Consider the following 21,422-nt stretch of genomic DNA (forward strand, 5'->3'; position numbering starts at 1 on the left):
CATACTGGATCTTTACTCTCCCCCGAGGTCTAGGTCAAGATGCTATCTTGGTAAGAATAGCACTTTAGAGCACCAGAAATGGTCAAATATTTGACAGCGCTTTAGGAAAAGAACAGGCTGCCATGAACATGATGACCACCATGTTGACACATGGCGTCATCGGTGTGAAAATCCCAAAATCCAAAGAATGACTCAAAAATGCATTTACCCAATGCTAAGACCACTCTTTATCAGAGGTTATAAGATGACAGACAATTTAAAGGAGAAAACACATGGAACTGAATTTGGATATAAACAGAATTTGGGATTTCCAGGATACCAGCAATTTGCCATTTTGCCAGTATAGCTCATCAAGAGAGATGAAGAGAAGCTCAGAGCCATGTGATAGTTTTTCCTTGCAGATCACAGACTCACTTTGGACCCCTATCCAGAAGCAGCCATGTGGGAGAAACATAGAACAGAACCATGAATAATGAAACACGCACACATCTGCTTGCCACTGATATCACATTTAAAAGCAACAACATTGAGCAACTGCGTTGGAAGGAAAGAACTACATAAAGGAATTATTTACTCAAAAAAGAAAAACCCATTTTTTTTTGAACCCATTAGATGTTCTCTTTTCTGTGGAAGCATATCCAGAGTTCTCGTTTTAATATAATAAAAGTAAATGGGGGACAAAAACAGCCTGTCAGCTTTTTGGCTCTAGGTTATAATTTTGATCTGTTCATCACTCAACTTATTGAAAGACTTCACAAGACATGAAAATAGTACATGAGTGAAATGAGGCACTTTAATGGCGCTTCTTTTGTCATTTGACGGCCTCATTCACTTACAATATATGAAAAAGAGATATTTTCAGAGATTTTTCATCAGAACTTCACATATTGGGCCCTATCATACACCCGGCGCAATGCGACTCAAGGCAAGTGTGTTAGCTAGTTTCAGTCCAGCGCCGTTTGCATTTTTCTGTCCAGCGCCATGTCATTTAAGAAGCAAATGCATTTGCGCCCATTTGTGCACCCCTGAGCACCCTGGTCTAAAAAAGAGGAGTGTTCTGGCGCATTGCTATTATAAAGAGCTGAAAATAGACTACGCCATAGACCAACTCAAACCTGGTCTAAAGTCTAAAGTCAATGGCACAATATTTTTTTGTGATTTAAAGAGCACATTGGAAGAACGTTGGTAGAAAACGAGCAGATCGGTTTCTTCGCTTGAGAAGCTTTCAGCTTTTCCGCCAACAAATTTCGCTATGGCGCGAACGCATCTCGCTCTTAAAGGGAATGGGAGATGACACTCTGATTGGTTTATTGAACGTTACGCCCATTACTTATTAAGAGAATAGGGACAACCCATTCCAAAAATGCGTCCCGGCGCACAGACCGTTTTTCCGCCGTTAAAATAGCAAAAGTGGATTTGGACACGCCTTAACCGAGCGCTTTACACTTTGTGTTTAGATCGTTAAAATATGGCACATTGTTTCCACACACTGAAAAATATGGTGTAGGATTTATTTAGAAGCAAATTTTACCCATTTACTTTTTTTTTTATATACATTTTGATTGAGACATTTACCAGCAATTTTTAAGAGATGGCAAGTAAAACAATAAATTAAACATGAAATGTTAAAGTAGTAAGACTGCTATAGAATTTCTTGTAAAAACTACTCCAATAATCTTTGCGATTTCAAATGAAAAAAATAAAGAAAGAAAATCTGTAGCACTTTACAGTAAAGTTCCAATTGTTAACTATATTTAATGCAATAATTAACATTATACTATGGGGCCATTGAATGCTTGAATCTGATTGGCTGATGATGGTCGTGCAGTTTGCACAAAAAGGTGTTGTCACCGCTGCCCTGGCGATTTTATCAGTAATCCTATATAGTGTAGCAACTTAAAGGTAATAACAGCACTGGTTAGAGACTCACAGAGGTAACGTTAGCCAAATTCACACAAGCTCTCTCTCTTTCTCTCTTTCTAATAACTTCATTAATAACTGCATTAGAATGCTATCATGGCTCAAGCCTCCATTACCAACTTTAAAATGATGTTTTGGAAAAAGCAAAAGAGGCATTGGATAAGATGCGGAAGAAATAGTCCTACTCACAATAGCTATTAAAGTAAAAAAAAAAATTGACGAATCCCTTTAAATATATCATCTGATCGACTCTGGGCTCTTGTCCATGTTAGCTCAAGTCAATAAAATATTAATTGACACAACTTTTGATTTTAATAATATATAAGCAAATGTTGAAATCAACATGAACTAAGATTAATATATGCTTTAGAAGTATTTTTCATTGTCAGTTAATGTTAACTAGTGAAGTTAACTACTGTTTACAATTGGGACCTCACGGTGAAGTTTTCCCCAAATCGTATTTTTCATTGTAGAAGGAAAAAGGGGAGTTCATTTTTAGTGGAATATTCCTTTACTGGGATGATAAAATGATGCAGAATCGATTTGTTGATTGATTTTTAGATTTTAAAGAGCACCTATAATGGAATTTTTAAATTTACCCTTCATGTAGTGTGTAACATAGATCTAAGTGAACAAAAACCGTATATAAAGTTATTGTCTTTCAAAAGTAAGAGTCATTTTTATGAATCGTTAGAAGACCGAAGCTTTTTCTCTGACTAGATGACGTCAACTTGTCAAGTTATTTGAATACGATACGCCCACTTATTGCGCTCAAAGACGCCAGTGAAAACTAGAAAACATCATGGCGACGAGACGCTGTATTCTGAAGTGCGACTCAAAAGCAAACTTTTTTCATCTGCCCAAGGATGAGCATTTGAAGACTAAGTGGCTACAATTCATAAATACAACTGTACCACAGAAGTATAGTCCGAGCCTTGTGCTTCACGCCATTTTGAAGACGATTGCTTTACCAACTTAAATGCAATCAAATTTGGACTCGCCAGCCGGCTGATATTGAAGGAAGGTTCAGTTCCAAGTGTATTTGCATCAGCTTCCTCCTCCGTATCACAACCTGTAAGTGTTATTAATAATTGTTGCTTTTATGTTTTGTTTTATGTAGCATGCTTAATAATTGTTTGGTTTGTTGTGTAAGCACCGTTTAGCTTCTAGGTCTTCAGTGACAATTGTATTGAGATATATGAATTGTTTGTCGTTGTTTTCTGAGTTTTCTTTAAGAATAGAGTCATACCTCGTAGTAACGTAATGTTAAAGCAATTGTTTTGGTAAAAAAGTTTTATTTATGCATCGAGTTAACGCAAACAAAGACTGATTGTGCTTTTACAATATGAACTCTGGGCTATACTCGCTAACATCACATAAAGGCGGGATTTTGAAAAGTGAATCACTAAACGAATCATTTGAGAATCGCTGTCAAAACAGGTAAAAATAAATGCATATTATAAGAAAACTAAAGTCTTTTTTGTCATTGCATGCATGCAAAACTGTTGTTGGGGACTTCTAAAACAATATTTGGAACATTTTAAATGCCATAATAGGTGCTCTTTAAGAATGCATCGCGATTCCTCTGGAATCGATTTTGAGCTTAGATTTTAACAGCAGATGGCGCGCTAATCTAGTTTTTATTTGCACACTCAAATGCTCATAAAGAAGAGTGCTAAAGAGTGCTTGTGCTTTTGGCTGAGTCATGTAATTTCACTTCATCTTAGAATGCAGAAAGATTAATGTTAACACAGCCCACTGTGAACACCTTTGTAATTCGATTCAACCTTTATGAATTTTATGAATGATTATTTTAGGATCAAGTATGTGTAATGATTTGGAAACGAGCAGAGTACGGGTGTTTCTAAAGCATGCAGTGCCATCTGCTGTTCAAAACTAATCTCAGAATCGGTTCAAGAAAGAATCGCGATGCATTCGGAAAATCTCAGAATCGATGCTGAATCATTTCTCGATTCGCGATGCATCGATTTATTGGCCCAGACCTAACTACTCCAGGCTCAAACAGTGTTTCTTCAGAAATTAAACGTTTATCTCACCTCTCACAGACGTGCACAGTCCAGGCAGCAATGATCCATGATGATATACTGAAAACCAGCAGGACTGTGCCTGGGCAGATAGTCATCAAAGTCTTCATGACAAAGCGTGTGTTAAAGTTGATCTTATTGAGGGCTCCGATACTGCGTGACGAGGCGTCCGTAAAGAGCTTACTGTGCAGGAGCATGACCCGGCCAATCAGATACAGCCGCAGGAACATGGGGATGGAGAGGATGATGTCCACGTCTGCATCCGCCACAGACGGGGTGTAGGTGAAGGCCAGGCGGGCGGTCCAGGTGAAGACGTAATGACCTGGAATGGGGTGGATGGCACACACTAGCAGCTCCAAAACGATGAACAGGATACGCTCGTACGTCATGGCTATCCGCCAGTCATCTGCTCCATTGTCAACCATAAAGAGCTAAACGTTAGACAGAAACAACAAATTTGAAGGCATTGAAGGGAGCACACATATACACACACACACAAACTATACAGTTCTATCAGGTATATTCACCTCGTTTTAAACATGTTAAGATGCTATTTAATGGTCTAAACTTATGTTACATAATAAGTACTAGAATATATCATGATATAATAATTACAAAAATATATAAACAAATAAACGTACATTTAAAATGACATAAAATATATATGTCTGTATGTGTATACACACACACACACACACACACACACACACACACACACATACATACAGTATACAGATATATAAATAATATATAAACTGACATAACACAATATAAAGAATATATTATCTGAAAGCATTCTCTGTGGTTTTAGTATTATGACTATAATAGGGATTTCTTCTCTTTTGTTTCAACGAATGCAATGTACACAACCTGCAATCAGGAATAAAGGGTTTTTTTAATTGGTCATTCATTCAAGTAATCTGACCATCATCTGATGTTCCAAGTTATTAAATATTGCTTACAAAGCAACTGATTGACAGGCCTGTATTAAATTATATCTCCTATTTGCCATAAGCTCCACTTGTAATACCATCATTAATCAAAATCAGTGTCTTCTCTATAAAGACCTCTTAATGGATAGGTAAAAATAAAAGCACAGACACTGAATGCAGGGCAAGTTTTCATTCTGCTGCTACTATAAGTCATTAGGCTTTGGCATAAGTGCTTCCTCTGTAATCTTTTAGGCTTGTGTCTCAGTCTCTGTTCTTGTTTATGGCTTCCAAAGCTGAGTCTGCTTCTTACCTGAATCTCTCGTGCGTGGTACATAATGATCAGACAGAGCAGAATTACAGTGGAGAGGCTAATAAGGCATTTCAGTGCAAATGAATATGAGGATTCCTGCAGAGACATTGAAAAAACAACAACAGCGACATTAGTTTACATTTTTATGTTCCTGCAGCTCACTTGTTTTTTGTGCACTTGATTCCCAGAGAACATGCATACTAAGAAAACATATGCCTTTACTGCACTGTATGTTGCTTGTGGATAAGTGTCGTCCATAAGAGTAAATATATGTATAAGTGACAGATAAACACCATTTTTTGTTGGCTACTGTGGGTAAGAGTCTTGCAAACATGCTAGATGAAGCATACAACAGTTTGAGGAGTTTGAACTTTGCAGTTCTGATGCATGAAAGCTACCTCTATATAGCATTTCAGTTTTTAGCAGTCAGCATTAGCATTTTCAAGTTATGGAGTCTTTCAAGACTGGGAATAGAAGAACTTGATTTAAGAGTAAAAAACAGGGTTTGTGGTTACTATTAATTGTTGTATGTAACCAAAACCACACAGTCCCACTTTCAAACTGGATTTTAAGCATTTTCTAAATGCTGCTAAATTCATACTAAGAAGACAACAACAGTTTAACTGTCAAACAGCAGGTTTAAGGTGATCTAGTTGGCCTGGAGCTCCAACAGCAAAGTGCCCAAAATCCCTCTATAACCCGACGACAGACCAGGCCAGGTTTACATCTTAACCTGGTCCGTTTGGTTATAGATGGATTTTGGCACTTTTCAGTAAGTCAGTCTAGGAGCTCCAAGCCAATTAGACCAAAGGTGCACAATCCTGTTCCTGGAGAACTACATTCCTGCAAAGTTCAGTTCCAACCCTGATCAAATACGACTGAACCAGCCAATTAAGATCTTCAGCAGCACTTCATAATTACAGACAGTTGTTTTTGAGCAGATCTGAAACTGAACTATGCAGGTAATTAGATCTCCAGCAATGGTGTTGAGCATCCCTGAGCTAGACTTTAACCAGCTGGTTCAGACTAAGATTTCTTTCAGATGGGAAACATAGCTTGTGTTCTTAACTAAATCCAAGAGATGTAGCCAATACTGATATAACACAAAGTATACCCATAAGTCCAGTCCAGTCAATTTTTCCCCACACACAATCATGACTAGAAGAGGAACTAAACAATCATCTCTTCTGGTTTCTGTCTTTCAACCTTAGCTCTGGTTCTTTCTCTCTGTATGACAATCCTCATTATGAGATCAGTGCAATTGGAGCTCATTAAACCTGACTCTGCTGATACACTGGAACAGGATGTGCTGGCTAAGACATCAAACTATGCTTTAGGGGAAGTTAAAAAAGAAACAAAACGCCACTCCAGGGATCGTCTAACTAACTTCAGGGCCAAAAGAATCGTCTAACTAATTCGCTTAGGCCAAAAGAATCAACAAACAGATATACTGTAGAATCATATGAGAATGACAACTTGTAGTCAATGATTTTAAATGTCAAACCAGCAAATCTCACTGGTTTAAGCACTTAATTTTTTTTTCTAGAACCATATTTTGCACAGATGGCCTACTGTTGTGCCAATATGTCGTTAGTGATAATATACTATCACCATCTTTACTATATGGCAAAAAAAAAAAAATGTGGCTGGTGAGTACAACTCCAAGTGGAGATCTCTTGCTCTTACCATAGCCATTTAAGGTCATCATAAACATTAAGTGTAAAGCCTAGTAGCTTGTTCATGTCCTTTCTGTATAGAAGCTAGAGCTTGGTATAAAAGAGCACTAACATAAAAAATTACACATGATGAAATTGTCAAGAGCATGCTATAAAGGTTTCATTGATTGATGCTTTCTGATGCCTATATCCATTAAGGAAGTGCACACAAAGAAGCCGATGTCAATGATGAATTTATCCTTTGGTGTCTTTAAACGGTCATTCAGTAAATAGATCATTCTTGGACTTCAATATTCTGCAGCATTTAATTAAATGGTATGAATCAAAGTACTAAGGATGAAGTAAGATGTATACATCTAATCTAGCATAGGTTATCTAGAATGAAATCTTGTGATGCATCACTGCCCTGTTGAAAAAGACCATCTTACACCAGCATTAATTATAATAGCGGTTCAGGTGCTGGTCAAACGTGTGGATAGCATATCCATCTTGTTAACTTCTTCCACCTTCTTAACTACAAGTCTATGTATGCTGGTTGAAAACACTCAATTCAAGTTTATTATGTCTCAAAGTATTGGACACTTGGTCTTAAATTGAATAGAATGTCTAAATCCTAATTATATAACCAAACGGTGTTATTTTACAATGTTTTATATATATATATATATATATATATATATATATATATATATATATATATATATATATATATATATATATATATATATATATATATATATATATATATATATATATATATATATATAAATAAAAGAGAGAATACAGCATGTCACTTTAAGCAAACACTTCAAGCTACAATATAAGCTTCAAAGAGTGTTGTTTTAGTATTATTTACATACGTTTATAGTATTTATTAATGAGTTCACTTCCATATTTATATTTTCAGTTTGCATCTTTTAGTTTTAGTTTGTTCTGTGCTTTTTGCAGTTTCTATTATTATTATTTCACGCTGACAAGTGTAACCCATTGATTTTTTTTTAAAGATAATACATTTTCAATGATTTTATTCAGTTAGATATTTGTATATATACTGCAATGAAATAAGACATTTTTGTGTGATAATCTACAAAAAAAAAAGTAGAATTCTGTTATCATTTACTCACCCACATCGTTCCAAACCTGTATGACTTAATTTCTTCTGTGGAACACAAAATAAAATATTTTGAAACATTTTGGTAACTAAATAATTTCCCACTGATTTCCATTGTATGGAAAAAAATACAATGGAAGTCGAAGGGAACCCAAACATTTTTCAATATATCAACTAAATATCATCATCATCTACAGCAGGAGGAAATGAATGCAGGCTTGGAAAAACATGAGGGTGAGTAAGTGATGACTCAATGTTTGTTTTTTGGGTGGATTATCCTTTTAAATGTCCAGAAAACTCTTTGAAGTCATTCAAAACTTTTACCTTTGTATAAACTCCCCAGGAGAGTTCGGTCTCTGTCACCATGACAACAATTCCAAACATTCCAAAAATCAGGGCATAGTCGCTAAGGCGCTTGCGTTTCTCAAACAGCGCCCTCCGGTGCCCAAGCTTATACCCAATGTCCTTGTTCTTCTTATGCGGAGCGCTGCATGGTCTTTTCCTCACAAGGTTCTCACTGGACTGCTTAGTAAGGTCTTCCCCGTTCCCTTTGGAGACCACCACCTCCAGGCCGGAAGTGTGCAGGGTCTGCAAAGGCTGTGTCTCAGAGTCCAGCTCTGCTAGGTTCCTCCGGGACGCCCCCAGACTGCCGAGTGGTCTGACTATGCCCCCATTGTACTTGCAGCTGCTCATGGCTATCTGAGGATACTGTGGGCCGCCGTGGGACAGGGAAGGCCGCGATCCAGCATGGCTCAGCCTTTTGGCATCCGCATTCACCTGCCAGAAATGAAAAGATATTTTATAGATTTTATCATTGTCTTTTGTGTCCAGGACCTTCTGTGCTGGCTGAGGGGCAGAGCACTGCCGATTCGCAGCAATGCTGATTTAGTGGACATTTCTCCATAAAATTAAATGCATAATGCATGTGGGAAGAGCATCGTCTAGTGACTGTAACTCCTGAAAAAGCTTTTGGTTAGGTGAAATGAACTATTTACAGTTTCATTTATATAAAAAGCATCACAGGGATATAATAAAGATAAAATGTCATAGAACAGTGATTTTAAAAAATACATATTTTAATGCAAACTGAAATTTTCAATTAGAAAAACAGCTGATGGCCAAAATATCCTATCATTTCAAAAGATTAAAAAAATTTATAAAAATAATACGTCGTTCAGTAAAGATTGCATTAAATTAATCAAAAGTTATAACATAACAAAAGATTTCTATTTCAAATAAATTACTGTTTTTACTGTATTTTTGATCCAATAAATGCAGCCTTGGTGAGCTGCAGGGTTGAGTAGCAAATGAGTTGCAGGGCTCACAAAATTTTGAAATCCCTGATAAGTATTCTTCAGATTTTGGTAGCCTGAAAATGTATTTAACTAGCCCCCCCCCATCCCCCCCCCCCCCCCTTCAGGTAGAAGAAACATTACCATTATCAATGGACCCCAGTTAAATGATTTGAACGAATTTGTATAAACTGTAACCGTGAAAGCATGGGAACATGCAACATTTCTTTACAGTGTTTGCAATTAGTGAATATTTTATTTAATTGTATTACTAATTAGCAAATTAGGCAAAATACTGGCGATAACGCTTGTGAAGATGATGCAAAAAGCCTGCTCACAATAATCTCACATTATTAAATTATTGGGCTCACACAATGCCAACTCATTTGCAGAGACCTACTTCTGTTCTGTAATGTCATTTTCTGATAGGCAGCGCACAACACAGACCCACATTCTAACCGACTAAAGAGACACCAATGGATTAGAAATGAGAGTAATGACAGCTGTTTGAAAATATTCATGCAAACATATTCAACATACACTGCATACAGCCATAGTTAACCAAAGCTAGTTGTGGAACCACCTGGAAACCTTATCTGTCAAATACCTGGTACTCCTGGTTTAGCTGAAACTTGGTAGAGATCATGTTGAATCCAAAATCACTGCTAGAACCTCCAGCATCCTCAGAATAACTCTTTTTTTTATAGGAAAAATTATGTTTATCCATGTTACTGCACTGGGCTGTACTGACTAGATCTATGCAGAAACTGCAACTAGATACTGACGCTTAAACTGAGGTTACAAATAATACCATTCAGGAATAGAAAACTAGAAACTATTCTGGTCCCCCAGAAGTAAATTTCTACCAAGGTCCTTCGTGTGAGACCGTTCTCTTGGAGTGTTTCACATGGCTTTCTGCTGACATGGCAACAGATCATTTATATTCTATGCAGCTTTTTGTTGGTCTCCCTTTTTATGTGTTTTCCACAAACAGACTGTGGGAACTTGTCCAAAAGTACAGTCTTGTACTGTCTGTATCCTTTTAGGAACACTGAATATAATTTAATATACTATAATAAATACAAAAAAAGGGCTAAGAATGTGTTTAAAGAAAGTCTAATCTATAAAATATATGTTTTATATCATCTATATTTTTTTGCATACATTGTGTTACTTCAATGTCAATATGATTTCATAAAAAGTAAAAAAAAAAAAAAAAAGAAGTTATAAATAGCTAATTTTATGAAAAAGTAACCTAACCATCACTGCAATAGGAAGTCTTGAACAAAAACCAGGTCTTAACTCCATTACACACAATGTCATTTTTTTCTATGAATTATTATGGATTTGTAATGACAGTGGGTTGGAAAAGCAACCACGCAGAAGGACAAAAAGGCCCATTTACACCTAAAAAATGATAATTATATTAGTGTTCAAAGTGTGATACCATTAACAGGCATGTGCTGCAGTTACATCGTCTTTAAAGCATGATGGATTCTCATGTTTCTATCATTCATCAACAGGAAAAACTGTTCTGAAAATGATTCCAATGATATTGTTCCTCTATGCTGTTATCGTTGTAATTGTATTGTGGAATCTCAGGCTTTTACTGTAGGAAAATACACACACACATACACTGGAGTATATTTGGAGACCTTCTACTTCAACATATTCAACACTGTAGGCTATTTCAGCTAGAGAGAAAAATATATCTATTGTCCTTGTAACCACTTATGTGTACCTATACTACTTTAAAATACAATGGAGTAATAGACATAATAAAACAGACCCAGAGGTTCAGAACTGATTTCCAACAAGCAGCGACTGTCTCTCTGATGAAAGAGCTCCAGGGATCAATTGCAATACACAGCAAAGCTCCTGTCAAACGTCCACTCTTTCCAAGGCCAGCATGGACTGCCAGTTGCCAAATGAGCTCTTTTTTCTATCAGTGTCCTGAGAGAGCAAGTAGTCAATTGTGTTATTAGTCTTTCTTCCTGGAAATGTTAAAAAGGTACAATACACTAACATCTGTTCCCAAAAAAATAACATTGAATATCGACATTATCCTAAGGTTTAATCTATTGTAATTTGCTATTTATTCCTGTTAAGGTAAAGCTGAATTTTCAATGGCATTTATTCCAGTCTTCAATCTCACACAATCCTTCAGAAATAATTCTAAAATGCTGACTTGCTGCTCAACAATGTAAAAGTCTTTACTGTCACTTTTGATCGATTTCAAAAAGTTGGAAAAAAAATTATATTACTGACCCCATATAGATAGATGGATGGATAGATCGATAGTTCTAGTCACATTTATTTAAAAAATATATCAGCACAGTTAGTGACAGTGATCTATTCTGAAACTCCAGAGGAGGCACATTGATTACTGCATTTTTTAAGCAAAAGTCTCCATTTGCTCTCTATTTAATCACATTGCTGTCAAGAGAACGAATTGGGATATTACAGAGATCTCATTTGTGATTTTTCTTTTTTCTATGGGATGCACCACAATGTCACTTCCAACATAAATGACAGCACAGCTGCTATAACAACAAAGACGCACAAAGCTAGAAATTCTTTGCATGACCTTATGACTGAAGGCAGTTAAAACACACAGCTGCATGCTCTGAGTGCAATTTTATGCTGATTTGGGATACGTCTACAAAACTGATCATATATCAGTCACAAAAACAACATCTGCTCATCTCCATTTTGATGCAACAGACTAGGCCTGTACCACGTTGGAATGGCATTTTCATTGTCTCAGCCTCTCAATTTCACATTTCGCTAATTTTCCATATTAACCATTATTCTCATCTGTGCGTGTCAAAGCTGAAGGGCCCTTAGAGTTCCCCCTTCCCTGCTCCTTCATTCCTCTCTCTGCACGCTTGGTCCGTACAACTCCAATTCAGCAAACCTATTTTGACATTGAATTTGCACTCATTCAGATATGGCATCGGACTCTCTTTTCCTCAGGTCTCTTTCTGTAATGAAATGTCTGCAGCAGACCTGAGAGCTGATTACAGATCCCACTATTCAAGAATATATTTTCTAACTGCTCTTCACTATCAAAATGTGATCTTTACAACCAGACATCTTCCCTTGTCGTGTTGCATAAATTTGCACCTCAGGGCCCGTACCATGTAAGAGCCAAAATAAGAAAAACTGTGTGTTTCAGCCATTGTGATTTTTATGTAGATGAACCATGATAACTGGAAAAAGCTGTCAGTTAGCATCTCAAAGCCAGTTGCCTGGCTGATGCAGGACCATGAGAGGTTTGTGATTAGAAATCTACAATCCTTGCTTGTGAGAACCACAGAACTTTTTGAACATATCAAAGGAGTTATAAATGGCATGTGACTAATTATTCTGAACAAAAAATATGTAAGCATGATGGACCCAGTCCCAAAGCCTTCATTAGCAACTTCCCTGAGTTTTAAGAGAGAGAAAAAAGGCAATTTAACTATTATTATTGCTCTCATCCCAAAACTCATCCTGCAACTTATCCTGCTACAGTACAAACATAAATGATAAATCAAACCTACTACATTTCTTAGTGAATGCACATGTTTGGATGATGGAAAAGAATGTGGGCCTATCTTCTGTGAAAAGTCCAATTAAAAGGCCAATTAGCAATAACATAAAATAACATAAAAATTGCGCTGAAACTTTTGAATACTGGCAAAATTGTCCATCCAACTCAAGCATCGAAGTATTTTTTACAATGTTTCACATTTAGGACAGTTTCTTGCATAGGTTAACAAGACTGCATTTACATCCTCAAGCAATTGACTTCATGGCATCATTTTTATCATTTCCCAAGTGAAATTTAGTGTGTGCTATCACATAAATAACTGCAGGGGCTCTCATGGGCTAAAAGACAACAAGAACAAAAGCACTGGAGTCAAGATAATTGTTTCAGAATCAAAGTTTTTGGTCACACTATATTTTACAGTGTCCTTGTTGCACGTCAGGTACTTTATGTAATCATAACAATAAATTCTGTATAATTACATGCAACTAACAATAAACCAACCATCTTCCTAACTCTAACCCCTAAATCATTGTTAATTAATATTACTCAGTACCTAAATATATAATTACACTGCAACAAGGGCACTTAAAATAAAGTGTAACGAAGTTTGTTGTAGTGGTTTTCATCAGACTATAGAAAACTATATAGATATTTAAAAATAGATGAATTATACCTCAAATAGCATAGTGTTTTTTAACTGGTAGCATCAATACTTAAAAATAATGTATGTATTTTAGTTTCAGAGCAAACAAAATGGAATAGTTCACCCAAAAATGAAAAATTGCTTAACATTTACTCACTCGCAGGTCATCAAAGATTTAAAGTTGTTTATTTGGCATCACATGTGAGCCGTCAGAATGAGAGTCCAAACAGCTGATAAAAACCATAACAATAATCCACACAACTCCAGTTCATCAGTTAACATCTTGTGAAGTGGAAAGCTGCGTGTTTGTAATTAATGGATCCATCATTATTAGTATAAACACACAGCTTTTCACTTTAGAAGATGTTAATTGATAGACTAGAGTCTTGTGGATTATTGTGATGCTTTTATCAGCTGTTTGCACTCATTCTGACAGCACCCATTCACTGCAGAGAATCCAAATGATGTAAAAAATAATTTCTCCACATCTGTTTACAGATGAAGAAACAAACTAGTCATTTTCAGCCTTTTTCTTTTTTGCGTGAACTATTTCTTTTATAACCTATACTATAGGGTTTGACCTAGTCTGACATAGTTCCAGTATACACAAACACACACCATAGGCATTGCAGAGCTCTCGGCCAATTTCAGTTCAAATACACAGAGACGAGAGAACTCCGGCCAATTATACTCTCCACAAATTACCCTTGATTAAGCAGCAGAATGCCAGCTGCAGAGCAACAACACTGAGATTCTCCCCTCTGTCTGCTCGCTCATACTGAACCAGTTACTCCCTCAGCATCCACGGCACATGCCAGTGCTTTCACTCCCTCTCATGCACAATCAAGAAGAAGCCTAACTGTAAACTCTGCGCAAATATTTACATAATTACAACCCCCTGAGGAGGGAATTCTGCATAAATATGGTTTTCCTAAAAGAGTGATTTGTACAAACAGCTAAATGGGTTTTCGAGCTCCCAGGGTAATATTACTTCTTACCAATGCTGTGCATCAAACAATGAATACAATTCCAAATTAATCCAACGCCACAGGTAGAACAATCACTTATTTTTTTTTCTTTTCTTTTTTAGAACAAACACAATGCAGTCAAACACAAGAACCAGTCAAGCAGAGAAAGAAACAGAGACTGACGCAAACAACGGGAAAGACTTATGGGAGATTTCATGGCAAGAGATCGCTGATGGGTTTTACCTCCATCTGCTGTGCATTGTGAACTAAACTGATACTAATGTCTCTCCGTTCTGGCAGTGATGTCTAAACCATCATGAATAATACAGGCCTGAAGTACATGTTAGTGCCACTCAGGGGGGCTTTCCCTTGGCTTGCACAGGCAGAAAATGGAACAGCGATGCAGAAACAGGGTCGACTCTCCCACAAGGAATGAATGACACTGATTTGCCTTTCTGCCTTGCTTTTCTGGCCCCTGCTCCTTTCAGGCTACGAATGCACTGGCATACAGATAGATAGATAGATAGATAGATAGATAGATAGATAGATAGATAGATAGATAGATAGATAGACTCATTTTAATCTGTGACTCACATAATGAGGCAGGTTAGAAATATTCAGGTAGACTAAATATGAATGAATGAATGATGCGGGTGTAGGAATGAATGAACGTTTCATAATGCTTACTATTAAACGCCATCATGGGAATCATGGACAGCCTGTTGCAAGCACCCCCTCCTGTTCCCCCTTTCCAAGCTTTCGAGATTAAGACGAATACCAACACCTAGCAACTACAAAGCAGCCCTCCGCATCCACATGGCCGAAATGTGTTGTTAAAAATGGCAAGCGATTTCAAACATGACCTCCCAGTTTTGCGCTGCCCGCGTAATCGGGCGCATTGCTATAACTGGCCACCTGTTAAGCATAAACTTCATAGAGTGCATGCATAAACGATGCGCATTTCAACGAGTCGGTGTATGCGGGCTTACCTTACAACCTTCGTGTCCGTGTTTATTCTCATCGAGCCATAAGCGACTGTCAGAGGACAGCGGGCTGCTTTTACTCCGCGGCGAAACGGAGTTCCTGGCTCCCTGGCATCTATCAGGCGTCCCCGCTAGATTCCGCTGCTCGCCTGATCTCAAGCTGTCGTTGTCACGGTGCTGCTGCTGCAGCAAAGACGGCTGCTGGCTTCTCGGTTCCGCGGATCCCCTCACGCAGCAGTTGGGTACGCTGCTCCTCAGCAGGCGCTGCTGCTGAACCTGTAGCTGGAGGGAAGGTGGAGGGCTGTGATGCTGCTGCTGCAACAGCTGTTGATGCTCTTGCGATCCGCTGCTGCACGAACACTGATCTTGTTGGCAATTCGCAGTTTTGGCAGCCCCTCCAACACTCTGCTGCCGACTTAGGGAGGGTTTGGAACAGTCTGCGAGACTTGGGTTGCTCCTTTGGCTTTTGACTGGTGCTTCCTGACTGAAAGGGCTGGGCAGGCTCTCTTGGCTCTGCTTTGGCAAGGGGTGTGCGGTCTGTCTAGGGCCACCCCTGTGCTCCGCGTGGTGGTGGTGATGGTGTTGGTGGTGGTGCTGATGGACGGCACCCGAGTAGCGATGATGCATCCCCGCCTCACCTGCGGCGGAGTGCCGCTTTGCGTTGCAATGATCCGGCACTCGTTCGCTGCGCACAGCGCCGGTGGAGTCAAGAAGGCCCGTTTCATTGGTAGGTTTGACCAAGACAAGCCTCATCACGTCACTATGGAGTTACAGGGAGCCCCGCCTTCATCTGACAGTCCAAGTGTTTATATGAATGAGTATATTAACAAAAGTGCTCAGTACGCGGTTGCGACTTGAGGCGGGTGTGGGCAACCCATGCGCCCCGAATTAGGGCTAGAACCCCCCTAAAAGAAATCAAAACAAAAAATTAGAGCATCTCAGTTCAAGCACATCGTCTTATAACTGGAGGTGCAACGAACAAACGCTGACAAATAAAAGTTGTGTTCGCCTGAAAGTGTAACTATGGCAACAGCAAGCAGCTCGGGCGATTCCACTGCGGTTAGATTTGACGCATGTAAAGGGTGAGAAGAATTCATCACTTTAAGATTTAGATATCACTGAAAACATTTGTGTTTGTATATAAAAAATAAATTAAAAAAACTTTTGAACATTGACATTTAGTTAAATACTGCTGTATTACTGAATCTCGGTCGATTACTTCAAGATCTATTTAAATTCATTCAAAATCGTCGATCATGGTGCCCATGATCTAAGTTGCTAACACAAGTCCTGTCAGTAAAGGTGACTCGGAAATTGCAGAATTACTGTCACAGTCCTGATCTGGCAACATGTTATGGCTTTTATGAAGTTGGTCACGGTGAATTGTCAATGCTGTAATTTTTTTTTAACTACATCATCTTTATTTTACCCTCTAACTTTAACACTCCATATTCTAATTCTATTCTTAAAAAAAGAACTACCTTTCTAATCTTTTTGTATTCTATTTTATTTTCTCTTCACTTCTTATGCAATTGTGTAGCTTGCTCTATTCTTTTTTATTCTATCCGTTTTCTTTTTATTTATTATATTATTTAAAAGCCCATGCTACGTGTACTGTGTTAACCTAACTGAGACTTGTTATAGCACTTATATATCATTGCTCTTTTTGTTGTTTTTGATTGCTTCCACTGTCCTCATCTGTAAGTTGCTTTGGATAAAAGGTCTGCTAAATGAATAAATGTAAATGTAACTAAAGTTTGGCCATTTTAATAACATAAAATTAACACACTTAGTGTAGAAATTAAATTGTGATCAGTTAATAATTAAGTTTTTTTAAGAACAAGTTTGTGTGAGCTGATCACATATCTAGTCTTAATATCCAGGTCAATTTGTTGGTCGGCTTGTCATGCATCTCCAAGTGATCTGCAAAAAGATCAGAGAATAATTGCACATCGGTTGGAATTAAACCATTCTGTGTTCCTCAAACTATAACCTTTGCCTGTATTCTATTTTATTCATTCTGTTAGCATGTGCACCTAAACCAATATTTAAAAAGCCTTGAAACTCAAGAGTAAAGTTGTTTAGATTTCAGGATAGTAGTGTTGGTTTTCACAGGATTGAGCGCTGATGTCAGTGAAGGTGATGCCAAAGTTTGGAGCTGAACTTTGGAGTGGATCTGGGGCACAGATGAAACTAGTAATTTGATCTTTTTCATTAAGTAATTAGTCCTAGAGACCTGTATGGGATCCTGGGCAGAATTAAGTATCATTTGCTTGCTGGTCTTAGAGGCAATGTTGCTTACAACCACATTAATTATTCATTTCCCTTTCACACTCCATGTTCAGAGATGTAAGTGTGGGATTGCCTGCTGAAATGACCCCCAGTGTGTCATTTGGAAACAACATTTAAATTAAGCTAAGGAAAAAAAAAAAATCATCTTGTTCCAGTTGTCAATACCAGAGTCTGTTTTTAAGTGAGGTTACATGCTGAATATTTCTGAATGGACACCAGAAAGGTATATTTGTTAATTTGTTTAACCATTAAACAAATTCCACATCTATATTCAAATGATGAATAAATAACCCTTAAGGTTTAATTTGTTAATAGGTATCATAAACCATCAATAAAAAATACTTAAACACTTTATGTTTAATGTTTATAAACATTAACAACCAATAAGCAATATTTTACTGCATTTATTAATCTTTTTTATTAAAAACAGTTCCTTGTTTGTTCATACTGCATACACTTTTCATTTAAAAAAATGTACTACTAAATGCCGTTAACTAACTAATATTAACAAATGCTTTAAAAGCGGTTTTACTTGTTGTGAAATGTTATTAAAATACTTATACAGCATTTACTAATGTTAATATCTGCACATACAAATACATTCTCACCCCGTCAAGTTAAACATCTTAAGATTAGTCAAAGCAAACAGTACATTATAGTTAGAAATCCTGTTAAAAATGTTGTTTGTTGTTAGTGCATGATACATAATGCAAGTAAACACACTGAACCTGACTGTAAGATGTTAACGAAGTACTACTTGTCATTTTCAGCAAACAGAATCTGTAGAACTGTCCACAGTCATTTCTGTTAAATTAAATAGAACAATCTCAACACATTTCTGTAGTCTGATATCAGACTCAAACCTCCCCGGAGGGACCAGATTGAAATTTGTAAAACCACTCAGGGTCTGGAAAACAGCACACCATACAAACAGAGCAATTTTATGGGCCATCGGGTATTTAATATCCTGGTATCACTTTTACAACCGTAAGGCCATCTGTTTTCTATTTTAACCTGTACAAGAGAGTGAACATAAGTAATTCTTTTAGCAATCAAGCTGACAGCTTTTATATAAAGGCCTCTCAGTTTGCATTATTTATGCATCTCCTCCTGCCGTTCCACCTGTTCATTAAATTGCATTTGAACGTCTCGCCCACAGCTACGAGGAGGTTACACACACTCTAAATATAGATTTTTACCTTTAATTGCCTTTCTGCTGATCTTGGATAATTTTCTTGGGAAAAAAAAAAATCCAGGCCTGAAGAAAAGCAACACTGCCTTAAGAACAGTGGCACAAATAAATAGTTGTAAACACACTAGAGCGGTTTGTGTTAATGCAGATTCATTTGCATAAAGCATACATGTCTGTAAATGGAAATGTGTTATTATATTCGATATGTGGAAAATAGAAATCAATTTACAGTTAAAATAAATTGATTTAGAGTCAATTTGAACAATTAAATGTGTTAATCTCAAGTCAGCCTATAAAACTGATTAATATATTTCTGAGAACCACTCTGGAAAACATGTTGGTTTTCTGTTTGCACTAGGCTAACTTCGTTGCCATTGCAGATGCTCCTTTGTATGAAGAAACGCATGTTCCTGTCTAACAGCGAGAGAGAGATGGAGAGGCGCTGTCACAAGCAGATGAGTGGTTATTACTTTACCCTTGACGGGGGGGGGGGATGGTTTGGGAAGTGGGAAATAGATTTCACGCTAATTTGTGGGATGACACCTTAGCCATTTACAATATATATAATACAAACGGACCATAACACCCTCGATAACACTTTGGCCCTTTTAAAACACAATTTTGAGGTAGCTTGTGATGTAATATCTCTCTTTATGCCATAAAATAGATACAAATTGGTGGATAATAAAACTAAATAAGAGTGAAAGGCTTGTGTGATATTTGTCCCCCACACGTCATATATAATAAAAGACAGCTGTTAGTTAATACAGTTATTATGATCTGCTTTGAGCAAACAGTTTGTTGAAATACTGAAATAAGAGTAAACATTCCATTTAAAGACAATGTCTAAAATACATGACTCCGATTTTAATTACATTTGTTTCAAACATTTCCTCAGGAATGACACCTGTTGACTAGAACTATAATTGCTGAATTATCTTTCTAAAAAGCTCAATCTCAAAAAGCCCAATAACTGTAAACAGAGATATCCTTACCTTAAAGCAATGTCCTCGTTTCCTTCTGCGAACATGTTAGACTTGGTTCCCCTAACATACGTGAGCTTTGAGTGATGGGCGCTTTTTCGAGAAAACGGGATTTAGTCATCAGACATGCAGCTTTTTCCTCAGACGCTTGTCAGATGTAGGGGGTCGGCCGGTCTCTCTTTGAGACGCATAATTAGGATGCAGGCTGAAGAAAGGACAGCCCAGCTTGATAAGGGTTGGCATGCAAATGGATAAGGAGACAAAGAATCAAGCAGCTCAGAGAGAGAGGGAGAGCAAAACACTATATGTTACACAGACAACACACTTTCTGCTTTAAGTGTTGGGTATCATTATTGCGTCCACTGCTTGGGTTGGCTGAGGTAATCCAATACATTGAGGTCCGCAGATGAGGAAATCGAGGGGAGAGGAATTTGCGATTGATGCTCAGCAGTTCAAAGGCCTTCCCAAACCCTCTTATCTTTCCCGCCACAGAGGCAGCTTAGATAAAAGAGCAACCAAGTGTTGGATGGAAACATGGATCCGAGAGATGTACATGTACACAACCAGCAGGGTTCAGTGTGTTAAAGATTGTGTATGGTCCTTCATTCATGTTTAATTTTAAGACTGCAGTGGGGAGGCTTGATTTTAGATTGATAGAGGGTTATTTTAAGGTTCTTTTAAGCAATGCTAGAAGGACACCGTACGAAATGTGGGAAAAATACAGTAGGGTACAAAAGTCTACTAAACAAGGGTGACAAATTAAAATGCTTCTGTTTTGCCCTTTTCTTTTAATTTTAATTGTAAAATATGAACTGACATTTTTGGCTAATGTTTGTCACTAAATAATTATATTAAAACAGTAGTTGTTATTTCTGGTTAATTTTCATTACTTACTTTGCAATGCCAATGGGACATACTAACAATTTTTCTAAAAATATATTTTCTTTTTTAAATGTAGGAAGTATTTATTAGTTTTGGTTAATATTTATCATTAAATAACTTAGCAATGTTAGAGGGTTTTGGCAAAAGATTTGGGGACCACAAAGCTGTTTGCACCACACTCTTCCGTTGCTTGATCTTTCATTGAGGTGCATCAATCCATTAAATCACTTATTGTACAAAACCACAATCTTTTCATTTTATTCTCCATTTATGACCAATAGGACAAGGACACGTGCATTAACTGTGCAAAATCGCTTCGATAATTACTACCTTGATCTAGAAAGAATATCGGCAGACTTTGCATTTTGTGGTAGACAGATGCAGACTGTCATCAATCAGTGATGCTCTGAGACCCTGCAGATAAGGGAACTCCGTGCTATTTTAGGCCTGATGCTCTCTAAGACAGCAGGGTCTCTCCCTCTTAGATTCATCATGCTGAGTATCAGCTATTTTATTCAGTTTGATCTTGCGAGAAGACCACTCATTCAGCAAAGAATTTTGCACTTAAGAAGCCCGTTCTCTGAAACGATCTTAATAAAACGATCATGATGAACCAGTGCTGCTAATAAAGATTAGCCAAATATAGTCAACGCCCTTG

General features: G+C 37.4%; 1 protein-coding gene across 4 annotated transcripts in view; it reads right to left on the reverse strand.

The window, feature by feature from the left end:
• The window catches only part of LOC113107194 (small conductance calcium-activated potassium channel protein 2-like), a 33,301-nt gene extending 12,679 nt beyond the window's left edge, over positions 1 to 20,622 (reverse strand). Inside the window, exons 1-5 of one of the 4 annotated variants that reach the window (XM_026269529.1) lie at positions 19,895 to 20,622; positions 15,422 to 16,320; positions 8,319 to 8,771; positions 5,208 to 5,303; positions 3,978 to 4,396 (exon numbers count right to left, since the gene is read on the reverse strand). In XM_026269529.1, the coding sequence (XP_026125314.1) occupies positions 3,978 to 4,396; positions 5,208 to 5,303; positions 8,319 to 8,771; positions 15,422 to 16,168 (1,715 nt within the window). In that variant the 5' untranslated portion in view covers positions 16,169 to 16,320; positions 19,895 to 20,622. Of the gene's footprint in view, positions 1 to 3,977; positions 4,397 to 5,207; positions 5,304 to 8,318; positions 8,772 to 9,893; positions 10,186 to 15,421; positions 16,443 to 19,894 lie in introns of those variants that run through there. The other 3 variants (XM_026269528.1, XM_026269532.1, XM_026269530.1) reach the window with 3 other exon arrangements.
• Between the last annotated feature and the right edge of the window lie 800 nt (positions 20,623 to 21,422).

Source organism: Carassius auratus, chromosome 8 (genome assembly GCF_003368295.1).
Source record: "Carassius auratus strain Wakin chromosome 8, ASM336829v1, whole genome shotgun sequence".
In the NCBI taxonomy this organism is placed as follows: Eukaryota; Metazoa; Chordata; class Actinopteri; order Cypriniformes; family Cyprinidae; genus Carassius; species Carassius auratus.